Genomic DNA, 13,803 nt, shown 5'->3' with positions numbered 1-13,803 from the left:
TCTGTGTACGTGCGTTTTTCAGCCATGACCATATACAGGTACTCTGAGCACTTGCTGGTTTGAAAGAGCTCAAATGAATATCTACTGCTCACAAGCATTAAGAGAAGAGGATTCTGTAGGATCTAGTCTTTCAAATTAAATAGAAATCCTAAAAAGTTAGCCCCTGGAAAGCATAGTGTGAAGTAAATCTGGTTTGTGAGAGTGAAGAAGTGTTTAAGCCACACCAGCTGCTTTTCCAATTTTCAGCACTGGAGTTGGGTTATTTCAGCATAGCAGACTAGACAGGCAGGATCCCTAGGCTGGAGCCCAGCATTTCTGGAAGAAGATTGGCTCCGAAGTTAAGTTCGTGCAGGGCAGACAGAGAAGCACGAGGAAGGGTAAGTGGTGACTGCAGTCTAGAGCGAAACTCGCAGCATTGCTCTTATGGCATGACCTCACCCAAAGTACATAAACAAATACTGTCCTGACTGCCTCCTAAGTATTTAAACAAAACTGGGAATGCGTTATTTGCACCAGGGGATCACTAATGCCTTGTAGTTACAGTAGGAGTATGGCATGGACAGAAGCATCCTGTCTCTCTGTCTCACTCTACATCCCTTTGAAGGGTTTGTTGAACTGTACATTTGGGAACCCTTGACTTTGAAGGCAGGGGCAATACATGTAGAAGCTGAATCAACACACACTAGCCAAGTCTGCAGCTTAGGTCAAAAGAACATACAAAAATCTAATTCTAGGGCTTATAGTTTCTTAATATAGTTTGCTAATTATTGGATGAATTTTGAAAAAAATGGCAAAAAATTTGAAAACATTCTGTTCCTGATGGTCCAGTCCATTGTAGCCCTTGGCAGTAGCATAACCTCAGGGCTAGGCTGGTGCTCAGAAGGAGGACTGTGGGAATCCAGAAATGGCTTACTCTTTTTTTTCTTTTTTTCACGCTCACCCTTCCAAATCCCAGCCAGCATGCACTGTGCACTCCGTGACAGCCTGGGGCTTTCTGTGTTGTTAATCAAGGTGATGCTCTCAAGAGGACAAAACACAGGAAGAAAAGTAGAAAAAAACACTGGTATCACAGGGGAGGAGAACTGCTGAAATGCAGAAATGGCAAGACTTGGAGGCCCACTTGATGAAGTAAAACTAAACTGACATTTGGATTCAAAAGCTGATGATCAGCTTGGTGGCAATGAGATAAAAGCTGTTAATAACTCTAGAAATGGCTCTCTTGGTGCATGGTCAAAATGTGAAGCAGGTAGGAATTATCGTAGAATCATAGAATCATTTAGGTTGGAAAAAATCTTTAAGATCATCGAGTCCAACCGTAAACTTAACATTGCCAAGTCCACCAGTACAGTTTCTTCCCATAACTGTACTTCTGCTATTTCCTTAATTTTGAATAAAATTCAGATTTTTTTTTAATAATTCCTGTTTTTCAGGCATCTCTCCATAGTGTTCAGGACTTTATTTTCTGGCACCTGGACTTCTTTCAGGGTCATAGTTTTTTAAAATCTGGGTTTTGGTAGCAACCACAGCATTCTAGATTGCTGTCAGTCAAATGCTTACAGCCAATTTATTATGTGGTTTGAGTTTCTTAGTGAATGAGAGAGGTGGAGATGCAGTGGCTGGTTCAAGCACCAGCCCCTTTAGCATCCCTGGCACTGAAAGAACACTTCTGCTCAACCCAGTGCAGCGAAGGCCAGGAGCTGATGCCTGGCACTCCCATAAGGGCAGTCCCTGATGTTGAAAGGAGAGGAGAGAAGCCCACTGAGCCCCATGGTGGTGGTGGGCAGCCCCAGGGCACTGGCCTGTCCAAGGAGGCACCTTTTCCCGTGGGAGCACATGCTCCATCCTGCCCAGAGGCCTCTGCAGTTGGGCAGTGACCTCTCTCTTCCCAGCTGCTCTCTGAAATGCAAAGGTTATGAAAATAATGCCATTACTTACCGAAATAAATTTCAATGAGGCATATGAGGAATCATATTTTAATAAGTATTTGTAAACTATATGTACAAAAATCTAACATCTCATGAATTATGTGTAAGGCATTCTGTTGGTCCATCAGAAGGTTAAAGATTCTTTATCAAGCACAAGAGAAGATATAGGTCTGTAAGAAACGAGCCAGTTTAAAATGGTTATTGTAATTAGTTTATTTTCTTTTCCATCAGTTGATGTGGGTTCAATATTTGGAAATCTGGAATTGGAGAGCTTGAGGGGGGTATTATTTCTGCTCTTTTCTTAAAATAGTGAAATTATGCAAGATAAATTGTTTTCTGAAAGCCTCTTCTGCTCCAGAAATTGCAAACTGAAAACTGAATTGCATGTTTAGCTGCCAATGAGTAAAAGCCCAAAACAACTGTCAAAAACACCCACCCTTGTTTCTGATTCCAGAAGGTATAATCATGTGCTTTGTGTGGGACTTGCAAGGCTGGGGAGCAAACAGAAGTATAAGATGCTTTGTTTCTTAAAGCTGATACCCCCTCGCTGAAGTATTGAGGATACTGACCTGTACCTTAGACTCAGATGTTCCTTAATACCCATCTTGTCACACCCAATATGGAAGCTGTTCATAACATTTTAAAAATGCAGAAATTTTTTTTGTTTATGAGTGTGAGCACAGAAGGTGTTTGTATAATCACTGCTATGAATCCCTGGGATCTCCTAGCAGTGGTCTTCCTTAGGAGACACCCATCTCGTTGAGAATGTTGTTGAAAAAGACTGAGAAACAGCTCTTGGTCAGAGAGAGACAGGAACGACAAAAGATTGTAGCATTTCCTCTCGTTATTTGTACAGGGTGGGATCCAATCAGCTTTAGCTCAGGTCCCCAGACAGTGATCCAGTCTGCCTGCTTTCCCAGACTCATAATATGTTGGCAGCTTCTTTCATGAGATTCTTCTGTCTTTGGTCTGAAAGCTCTTGGGTCTGTATGCTCCCATGTGCCATGTGCTCTCAGATAGTCAGTGTGAGGCAGACACAGATACCTATGCTCCATCTAGCACTCCAGAAAAGCATAAAAGCTAGTTCCTAATAACATCTATTTGTTCATATTTGCATGCCTGCTTTCAGAAAGTTAGCAGAGGGCCCGATCTTGAAGGGAGTGATAATCTCCAGAACACCCAGCTGCTGGCACAGGGCTGAGTTGGCACTGAAGGGTTATGTTTCTGTTTGCTTTTAGGATTAAACTTGAAAAACCTTGGCAGCTCCCTTTCCTATTCATTGGTAGCTATGCTGTAGATGAAAAGGACCTACAAAAATATTGTAGGAAGAAAAGAGAAAATGAGAAACTTCAAGTTACTGAGCCACTGGAAACATTAGTCTGGTTTTGAACTCCTCAATTTTATCTATATTTGTCTTTTACATGTGCCGAGGACCATTCTGTGGTCCCCAGGCCAACTGGCATGGTGAAGCCCATGTCCTTACTATTAAAGTCTCTCAGAGTCACAGGAGGCATGGCAATGTCCAGATTACTTACTGGGAATGGTTCTTGGCCCATGCTAATTTCCAAAACATGCCCAGAAATTATTTTGGAAGAGTGATAGTTTGCCCAGGCCAAAGCCATCGCAGGCACAGTTCTAACAATTTAATGAGCTAGGTGATTGAGTTTCAGGCTTGGGAACATTCCCTGGCACTGATTAATCTACACTTCTATTGATGCAGCCTTGGTAGCTAAGACTAAATAAATACTGTAATTGGAAAAAAATAACCCTCACTATGTAATTATTTCAATAAATTATTAGCCATGTTTTGTGTCTGTAAAGTATGGCATAAATTTCAGTCAATACAGTTTGTGCTATATCTCAGTCTACAGAAAGTGGACTTACACATAAGGGAGGTGGAATTTTCCCTATGTTATCCAAAATATATGTATTCTCCAAGGAAACAAAAGCTGGAATAGAAAAATCTACTTTCTCTACCTCAGTTAAGAGCCATACAACCTCCTTCCCACAGACGTTGTATCAAATCCACCAAAGATACTGTTCAAAGAATACTTTCCTTACACAAATAACGTATTGCAATGCTCCCACCATCAAAGAGAATGTGGGTTTTTTATTGTATGCTCTTAAAAGAAAGCAACTAACCAAACCAAAACCCTCTATATTTGGACCAGATTTTCTCTTTCTTGGCATAAAGCCTTCCTTCTTAACCGTCTGTTCGTTACTCCCAGGTTCTAATACGCGTGCAAGCAAAATACGGAAATAAAACCCATGCAAGAGCAGGGAGAGCTACAGTTTGCTCTGTAGGGTTCAAGGCTGAGCAATTCTGATTTGCCTGAAATTAAGGGGAATTACTGGGTGCCCAGATTTTTTTTGACACCTCTGAAAATTTTAACCCAAATTCTAGTATGACTAGTGTTAGGCCTTGTAGGAGCCGTGAGAGTCAAATCTCAGAGGCTCATGGATGTTCTTCAGTAGCCTGATCTTAATCTGTTTCTGCTGAATTCAGCAGCAAGCCTTCTTTTGACTTCAGCCCATCAAGTTTTCATACTGAGTGCCACAAGTTCAAAAGTATTTCCCAGCACGGCATATTACATGACCAGATTTTACCAGGAACTTCCTCAACCACTGTTATTGGAACAGAGCTATGCAATATCTCCCCCTAATGTGTAGTATTAATATATTAATATATAATAAATAATGCGTTCCCCTTCTCTGCTTCTTTGAGTAACTCTCTTTAGCTGGAAATGGGCAGGTGGGAAAGATCTGTTGGTTGGAGCTCTGCTCATATACACAGAGGACAAACACCAGTAGGCTGGCAAAAAGGGAAGAATTCTGTACAAAAATGTAGTTGCATCCTTAGGTTTATTTACTGATGTAAAGGCAAAATGGCTGGGTTTCATTCAGGCGTTCTGAGCACTGGAAAAGATGATTTCTTAGCTAATTGTGCTTGGTTTTGTTGCGGTTATTTGTTATCTGAATTACCACAGAGCTTAAGAGCGGTAGTCATCTTTTCTGCTCTGTGTCTGCATATTCAGGTCTTTTTTATTATATGCTGATGCTATTTTTACTTTATGTATGAGTGTGTTTGTGTATAATGGGCAGATGCAGTCAGATTGCCATCAGTCTAAGTTTAGAAAATGTTTTTTAATATAAACTTACTTATTCCTATACAGTGGTAAGTGGGGATATAACAGAATATTGTTGCTATGTATTTTAAAGCCACTGTTAATAGGTGAAAAATATATATACTTACATATATAATATGTAGAACTAGCTCTGTCTCTACCAGTATTGCTATAAGTAGTACTAATGTTATCTAATCTTTGTTATTTTTATATATTCAATCATCACTCGTTTATTTTTATTTGGGGTCGCCAGACTGATTGCACATACAAATGCATTTAGAAGAACAGACTGAATGCAGAAAGCTGGCTTTACTAGTGCAGCAGGCTTGCTTTTCAGTTAGGTGCTTGAAGGAAAGTACTCGTTTGCCATGATTGTGCATGCAAATGTATTAACTGTATTCACAGTGTTCGCTTTTTTGCTGCACAGCAATATGAAGCGATAATAGTGGGTACGGATTAATCAATCACCTCTCTCTTCAAGCAACAGTGCTGCTTCCAGTCACAAGCACACTTGTGCTAAAAGACCAAACCAATAAAGGGACCAGTTTCTTTTTTAAGAGGAAGGAGCCGTAAAGGGTAGGAAATCTGTGCGAGCCTCGAGATCAGGGCCAAGGTGAGGGTCTTCCTGTACTTGATGGAGGTAGATTAGACAGCTCTCTCACTGCCCTTAACAAAATATAGAGTTGTCTGAGGGGAGAATTAGCATTCAGGGCCAGACACAGCCTCCTGGCGTGATGTGGTGGTGTCACTCATCAGCAACCTGTAGTAATGGCATGCATGCCCAGAATGTAAGGTCAGAGAGCCTCTGTCTGTAGGTGCTAAGGTATATTTGCTAAGTTCACAACCTATGGTGCTTTGAGAGAACTTGTCAGTGTGCTCATATCCTGAGGTAGGCTCTGACCCTCTTCACAAAATCAGAGTCGCTGAGGCTGGGCAGCACCTCTGGAGATTCGCTAATCCAATCCCCTCTGCTCAGAGCAGTTCCAACTAGAGCAGGTTGCTGAGAACTGTGGCCAGTTGGGCTTTGGGTATCTCCAAGGATGGAGACTCCACAACCACTCCGGGAAACCTGTTCCAGTGTTTAATCACCCATAGAGTAAAAAAGTTTCTTCTTACGTTTGAACGGAATTTCTTGTATTTCAGTTTGTGCCTATTGCCTCTTGTCCTTTTCCTCAGCACCACTGAGAAGAGTGTGGCTCCATCTTCTTTACTTCCCCCATCAGGTATTGATAAACATTGATAAGTTATACCTGAGCCCTCTATTCTCTAGGCTGAACAGCCCCAGCTCTCTCAGTGTCTTCTCTTACGACAGATGCTCCAGTCTGGTAATTATCTTCACGGTCCTTTTCTGCACTCACTCTAGTATGGCCATGTCTCTCTCATACTGGGGAGCCCAGCACTGGACCCAGCACTCCAGATACGTCTCACCAGTGCTGAGTAGAGGAAGGATCACCTCCCTGGACCTGTTGGTGATGCAGACAAGGATATTGCTGGCCTTTTTTGTCACAAGGGTGCATTGGTGGCTTATGTTTAACCTGCTGCCCACCAAGAGCCCCAGGTCCTTCTCTGTAAAGCTGCTTTCCAGCCAGTCAGCCCCCAAGCCTTTTCTGGTGCATGGGATTATTCCTCCGCAGGTGCAGGATTTGGCATTTCCCTGTGCTGAACTTCTTGAGGTTTCTGTGGGCCATTTCTCCAGCCCAGGTCCCTCTGAACGATAGCACAGTCCTCTGGTGTTTTAGCCACTCCTCCCAGTTTTCTATCATCTACAAGCTTGCAGAGGGTGCACTCTACCCATCATTCAGTTCAGTAATTAAGGTGTTACACAATATTGTCCCCAGTATTGACGCCTGGGGTAGACCACTATTGAGTGGCCTCCAGCTGGACTTCATGTCACTGATCACAACACCATGACCCCAGCAGTTCTGCCAGCTTTCAATTCACCTCACTGTCCATTTATTTAGCCTGTACTTCATCAGCTTGTCTGTGAGAATATTATGAGAGAGTGCCAAAGACCTTACTGAAGTGAAGATAAACAACATCCAGAAGCAGATGAGTGAGAAGCTCCACTCATCCACCAAGCCAGTCACATCCTTGTAGAAGGCTAACGGGTTTGTCAGACATGATTCTCCTTTGTAAATCCATGTTAACTACTCCCAATCACCTTCCTGTCCTTGAGATGTTTGGAAATGGTTTCCAAGATTATTTGCTCCATCACTTTCCCACCAGTGTGTAGTTCCCTGGATTCTCTTTCTTGCCATTCTTGAAGATAGGAGTGACATTTGCTTTCAAGTCCTCAGAAATCTTCCCTGAACACCATGACCTTTCAAAGATAACTGAGAGCAGCTTTGCATTGACATCATTGAGCCTCCTCAGTACTCATGGGTGCATCCCATCAGGTTCCATGGACTTGTGTATCTCCAGTCTGTTTAAACATTCCCTAACCTGATCCTCCTCCAGCAAGGGTAAGTCTTTCTTGCCCCAGATTTCCCCCCTGGTCTCCATTGAAGACCAAGGCAAAGAAGGCATTGAGTACTTTGGCCATGTATTTTGCCACCAGGTTGCCTGCCTCATTCAGTAGTGTGCCCATATTTTTCCTAATCTCTCTTTTGCTTCTAATACACCCATAGAAGCCCTTCTTGTTGCCCTTCGCAGCCCTTGCTGAATTGAACTCCAGGTGGGCTTTGGCTTTCCTTACCCCTTCCCTGCATGCTCATATAATTTCTCTATTTTCCTCCCTGGTGACTTGCCCCTGATTGCACTTCTTGTACAATTCCTTTTTATGTCTGAGTTATATCAGGAACTCCGTGTTCATCCATGCAGGCCTCCTGCTGCCTTTGCTTGATTTCCTGCTCGTTGGGATGAACGGTTCTTAAGTTTGGAGGAGGTGATCCTTGAATATCAACCAGCTCTCCTGGACCCCAGAGCTTTCCAGGACTGTATCCCATGGGATTCTTCCAAGCAGATTGCTGAATAGGACAAAGTCTCCTTTCCTGAAGTCTGGGGTTGGGATCTTGCTTTTTTTCCCTGCTCTCTCCTCTCCAGATCCTGAACTCCACTGTCTCATTATCAGGGACAAGGATGCCCCTGACCTTCACATCCCTGACCAATCCTTCCTTGTTTGTAAGTATGAGGTCCAGCAGAGCTCTTCTCCTTGTCAGCTCCTTAATCACCCATGTTAGGAAGTTGTTGTTAATGCACTGCAGAACCCTCCTGGATTACTCGTGCGCTGCTGTGTTGTCCCTCCAGCAGACACATTGTGCCTCCCCCGGATATTGGGGTAAAGTCCTTTACTTCAAAGTAGTAAAATACTCCATGAGCATCTGGGCCTGTGAGTGCGAGACTTCTACCAGTTGTCTGAAGAAGCCTCATCTACTTTTTCCTGATCAGGCAGTCTATAGCAGACACCCACCACAACATTGCCCATCTTGGTCTGGCCTCTAATACTGACATACAAACTCTCCTGGCTCCTCTCATCTCTCAGCTCCATAAATTCTTGCTGCTTTCTCTCATAAAAAGCAACTCCCCTTTCTGCCATCTTACATGTCTTTCCTAAAAAGCCTGTATCCATCCACAGCAGCACTCCATCCTTTGAGCTACCTTACCACATCTCTGTGATCCCAATGAGATCATTGCCCTGTGACTGCACACAAGCTTCAAACTGTTTGTTCTCCATGCTGTGTTTGTTAGTGTACAGACACTTCAAAGATTTCTAAGCTTCCAAGAAAAGGGATGAGAGCTTTCCTTGTGCTGTTCTATGGGTGCTTCCTTACTCATGTGCATACACTTGAAGTGGGCCCCATTTAGCCCTGTTATGTTGATTATGAGATTTCTCTTGTCCACATCACCCTGTTCACTTCACTTGTCTCATCAGTCCACTCCTTCCTCACTTGATTGTTGATCCTCATCTTACTCCCCTGTTGCTCCTAATTTAAAGCTGTCATCACCAGTTGACTAGACTGTAGGCAAAAATGCTTTTGCCCTGATTAGTCAGGTGGATCCCATCTCTTCCAAGAAGTCCTTGATCATGAAAGATGCTCTCATGGTCATAAAAGCCAAATTCCTGTCATCGACACCAGATGCACAGCCAGTTGTTGACCTGCTGGATCCATCCAGCCCTCTTCAAGCCATTTCTCCTCACCATCAGGATTGAGAACACCACTTGGGCTCCATGCCCTTGACCATCGCCCCCTTCCAGGATCTTCCAGGATTAAACTGAAACTTGTTATTATTGTGAATATGATGGACAGCAGGTTTTTGGATTTGCTCCTCATCATGGAAAAAGCCATTTCTACTGCTCACTACTCTTCTCTCTCACTTATCCCCATGCAACAGATGAAATCAGGGTTAGAGTATGATACTCTATGAAAGAAGGGCAGCACAGCCTTTGGCTGATCTTATGCCTGCTGTGCTAGCAGGGAAACTACAGTCCTGTTAGTCCTTCCAACTAGATCTGTCCCTGGAAGTCACGGCTAAAGGCTAATGCTTTCCCAGGCCTATGGAAGAATGTTGTCCTAGTTCAAGACATGGCATGCTGTTTGTGTGGTCTTTGCTTTTCCTCTAGAGAAAAAGAGTTACTGAAGCATTTTTTCTTACACTTCTGTGATATAAATAAATATTTTTGAATGCAGGAAGTTAACCTTTCCCTAACCCTTGGGAGCTGGTGTCCAAACTTCCTTGGGTTTGCCGGAGTAATCAGAAAGGCAAACAAGCTGATGGATGAGCTTTATTCATTGACCTTCTGCCTAGCTCAGCATTTTTACTGATCATGTATTTTGAGTTAGCAGATTTATACAGTTCGCACTTCATTATCCAACAAGCATAGAATACTCAGAAGTGATCTTAAGTAGTGCAGATCTTTCTGCAATTTCTGGGTTATTCCTGGATGGGTCATAAAGCTTTAAAATGCAGTGAAAGTTAATCAGCGTAGATTTCTGCTAACAACTTAAGTAGTCCTTTGCTTGTAAGTTAGCATGCAAAGAGGGGATGGCACATAGAGGGTTTTGATCTTCTCTCTTGGAAGTGGTCTGACTGACATACTGGAGAGCACCTGAGTGCTTTTGAAGGCACAGATCATGACCTAGGACTAGATAAGTGACAGAAAATTGAAAAATACTTTTTTTGCCAACATAAGTCATTCCCACACTTTGCTTTGGGATAGACATCTGATCACAGAGGACTCTTCCGTCATCAAATCCTCCCTAGCCAAATACAGTCTAGTCCCGAAACTGGCTGAGGTGTGCACCCTCTAGCCTTAAAGTGGCCATTCGCCAACTTCGGAAACAAACATCTTCCATCTGGCCAAGGATATTTCATTGTGTTCTTTCTTTATATCAACTTGTGGGAACTGTTACAAGCAAAATATGAAATATGAGCAGTGAAAGCATCTTTTGCAATAAGCCTAAATGGAAAATAAGGCAAAAACAAACTCAGCGCAAATCACTTCCCCTTTATGCCTTCATTTCTTCATTATTCTTTGTTTTGCTTTTGGGGTTTGAAGTGTGTGTAGTAAGTGGAATGCTTAAAGTATGAGCTATTTTACTTTGTTTTCACTATGGTCATTGTTGAAATCCTTTAAAAAGGAAGTCCTATATCTTGGAAGACAAATAGCAAAGTAATTCTTTCTGCTAGGTAAGAAACTGTACCAGGAGAAAAAGTGGCTGGGCCGTTCTCATAGAGCAGTACTATTTCACATCAGAGAAGGAAGTGGTTAAATGCCAGGGGTGATGTCTTCTTAAAAGAGGTGACTGGTACAGAGAAAAATAAATGATACTCACGTAGCTTAGTGGCAGAGCGAGGAAGGAAAATGTAACCCCGAGGAGAGCCACTCTGGAAAGAAAGTCACCAGTGGGGGTACGTCAGCTGCTTACCCAAGTGTCTGCATTGGCTTCAGCTCCAGAGAGCTGTAAGCATTTGGCATGGGGACATGGAACGCGGTGCCTTCACACTTCCTCCAGACTGAGTACTTTTTTGGCTATTTTTCCCTTTACAGGAACCCAGACCTTTGCATAACAAAAGGTGCCAGTTTTATTCAAGTGGCATAGGATTCCTGTATGATGCCTACCAGACAGAGGTAAACAAACTCACCTCATCACATGTTTGTTTCTGCTCTGCTTTGAGGGGCTGGGGAGGAGGGAGGCAGGTGTTTGAGAGCATGTCTGTGTATGTAGGTCACGGGTTGATAGAAATCCTACTGTTTTTTCTCCCACAAGTGACTCCCTGCTTGACCAAGCCTCTGATGATTGCAAATCATTACAGCCAGTGAGGTTTTGAGTCATCATCAGTGTTTCTATCCAGTACATTAGTCTGGGACTGGAATGATTCCTAGTCCATCTATACTGTGTAATAGCTGTCTGGAATGTATTTGTCACATTGGCATCTTTCTCTAAGGAGGTTTTTGTAGACTTCAAGTGGAATAGGAAATATCTAAATGAATCTATTTGCATTGTCCAGAAGACTTAAAATCTTCTCTGTATTTATCCAGCACAGGCCAAGAATGTCAGCAGTTTGAATGCAACTTTTTTATTATCTCAGTGATATTAACATGGTCGGAAAAGTGCCCATACCGAAGTGGCTAGCCTCCTGAGAAGTCCAGATTTAGTTTCTTTTCCTATTTTTCATTTTATTATTGTGGTAAATTGGTGAGAGTGAAGAGGAAATCAAGCAGAGCAGGATTGAAAACAGCTAAACAGTGGTATAACTTACAAGAAGCCAGATGTCCTTCATCACCGTTCCTCCCATGGCTAAGAAAAAGTGTATGGGGAATGTTACCATTAATAATTCTAGACAGCTTAGCAAAGTATATTACCGGGTTAAGCAGCTAATACTGCTTAAATCTTGCTGCTAGGGCACCCCTTTGTTGATTCCAGAAAATGTATGACAAAAATATTTCATTGACCTCCTCATGTAAAGAACTACCCAGACAAACTTATGATCTGTGACAACACCCTTTCCTCTAAGTTTTACTCCATCCTCTTCTAAAGTAGGCATGCACACTCAGACACAGAGATGGCCCGAGAAATGCTTCTGATTCCTGTAATAAGTGTGTAGCTGGCGTCACACTGACCACAACTCCCTGCAGGTGACCCTAGCCTCGGGCTTCTGGCCAGACAGGTTTCCCCAGCTCTGCAGATTCTGGGAATGTCTAAAATTGGGCCACCCAGAGCTCCTTGCTCTATTCTGGCAAAACCTCCATATCTTTTAAAAGTGTAGTTAGCTTGTAATAACATTCTTGTCTGGTTGTCCACTGATCTAGAGTCAGCGTGTGCTAATTCAGAGTTAATGATCCATGGCATCTGAACTTGGCTTTTGCTTTTCCAAAGTTAGCCAGCTAGTGAGCAGGGGACATACTCTGCATGCCAGGCGAACACCTAACTAGGAAGACAGATTGTTTACTAAGTGCAAATCTCCTTTTGATTGCCATCTCTAGCCTGTGCGTGGTCTCCAGCTCATGTAGTTTGCCTGTTTCGGTTCTTCTCTTTGCTCAAAGCAGAAAGAATTTGATTTTCTTGCAATTACCATGAGGTGAGAACATATCTTCAATTGGTGCTGAGGGGATAGACAGGCACAAACAGCCAGAACATGAAAAATCTAAATGTCTGGTCACTGAAATGAAATAATAGGTCTTGACATGCAGAATGCCCACAAATGGCCTGTTTTCACCACCCTTGCTCACACCACACAGTAATTTGTTTATTTTGGTTTATTCACTGTTCTCCTAAAAAGGAGTGTCTTGCTTTTTGCATGTTTTAAAAATGCAGTGATAAAAATAGACAACTACAGTAACTCCCTTGGCCAACAATATAATATGTCTTGTAGCCTAGAAGCAACTAAAAACATGTTTAAGATGTTGCCGATCTCCCTCTTTTGTACTTCTAGCCTTCTACAGTAAAAAGGGACAAACTGATGCTTGGAGAGGGGAAAACTACTTTTATTTCCTATCAATCAGAAGTGGTCCCCAAAGCTATGTATCAGAATAATCCACCTTTTTAACAGCCCACTCCATCTTACAAAGCCCTCTGATCCCGATCATGCATGTGTAATGGGAAAAGGGTCTTTTAACTATGCAGGTCCTAGGCCATTTTGACTGCATACAGGGGGTCAAAACCGAAGTCTTTAAGTTCCACTCAGTGCAAAAGCACTAGGGCGTCCCAACAAAATGGCTGTGGTAGTGGATACATTGGCACACTCTGCTCCAGGATTAGTTTTCAAACTGCTTTGAGAAGTAGCCAGGTGTGGTGTTTCAGTCACTTCTGACCTGGTCTTGATTAAGCCGACGCAGACATTGATGGTGGCACGCTCCTCTTCTGCAGTAAATTGCAGCCCAGGCTGAGGACAGCTGCAGCTGAATGTGACTTCAGGCCAACAAAGCCCTTATGTGAAATTCCAGTAAGTTCAGACACAACAGAACAAGGGTGATGAAACGAGGTCCTATCTTTTTCGTGTAACATATAACATCACTAACATATTCTTGTGACAAGTGTGATGTGTCTGTATCAAGCTGTGAGCTCCATTTCCAGATTGCAACCTAGACTGAGACCGTCCTTTTATAACCTAACTTCCATTTTGGGTTAGAAGAGCTGATTTGTATGAGACACTAACCACAGGTACAGCCTTGTCCTGCACAGCAAAGCAATCCCAAGGCATCATTTTAACTTCCTTTTAACTTTAGCTTTGTCACCCAACTTCCACTGCTCAAGCAAATCCTGCTAAGGACAAGTGTGGCAAGTCTGAGACAAGCTGCAAGATGAACTTTC

General features: G+C 42.8%; 1 protein-coding gene across 1 annotated transcript in view; it reads left to right on the top strand.

Moving 5' to 3' along the window:
• The window catches only part of TMEM255B (transmembrane protein 255B), a 69,522-nt gene that overhangs the window by 39,769 nt on the left and 15,950 nt on the right, over positions 1-13,803 (top strand). Inside the window, exon 6 of the mRNA XM_009326305.1 lies at positions 11,040-11,120. Within this exon, the coding sequence (XP_009324580.1) occupies positions 11,040-11,120 (81 nt within the window). The remainder of the gene's footprint in view (positions 1-11,039; positions 11,121-13,803) is intronic.

The sequence above is a fragment of the Pygoscelis adeliae genome, unplaced genomic scaffold, assembly GCF_000699105.1.
Source record: "Pygoscelis adeliae isolate BGI_AS28 unplaced genomic scaffold, ASM69910v1 Scaffold156, whole genome shotgun sequence".
NCBI classification, from domain to species: Eukaryota; Metazoa; Chordata; class Aves; order Sphenisciformes; family Spheniscidae; genus Pygoscelis; species Pygoscelis adeliae.
This window is presented reverse-complemented; position numbering and strand designations above follow the sequence as displayed.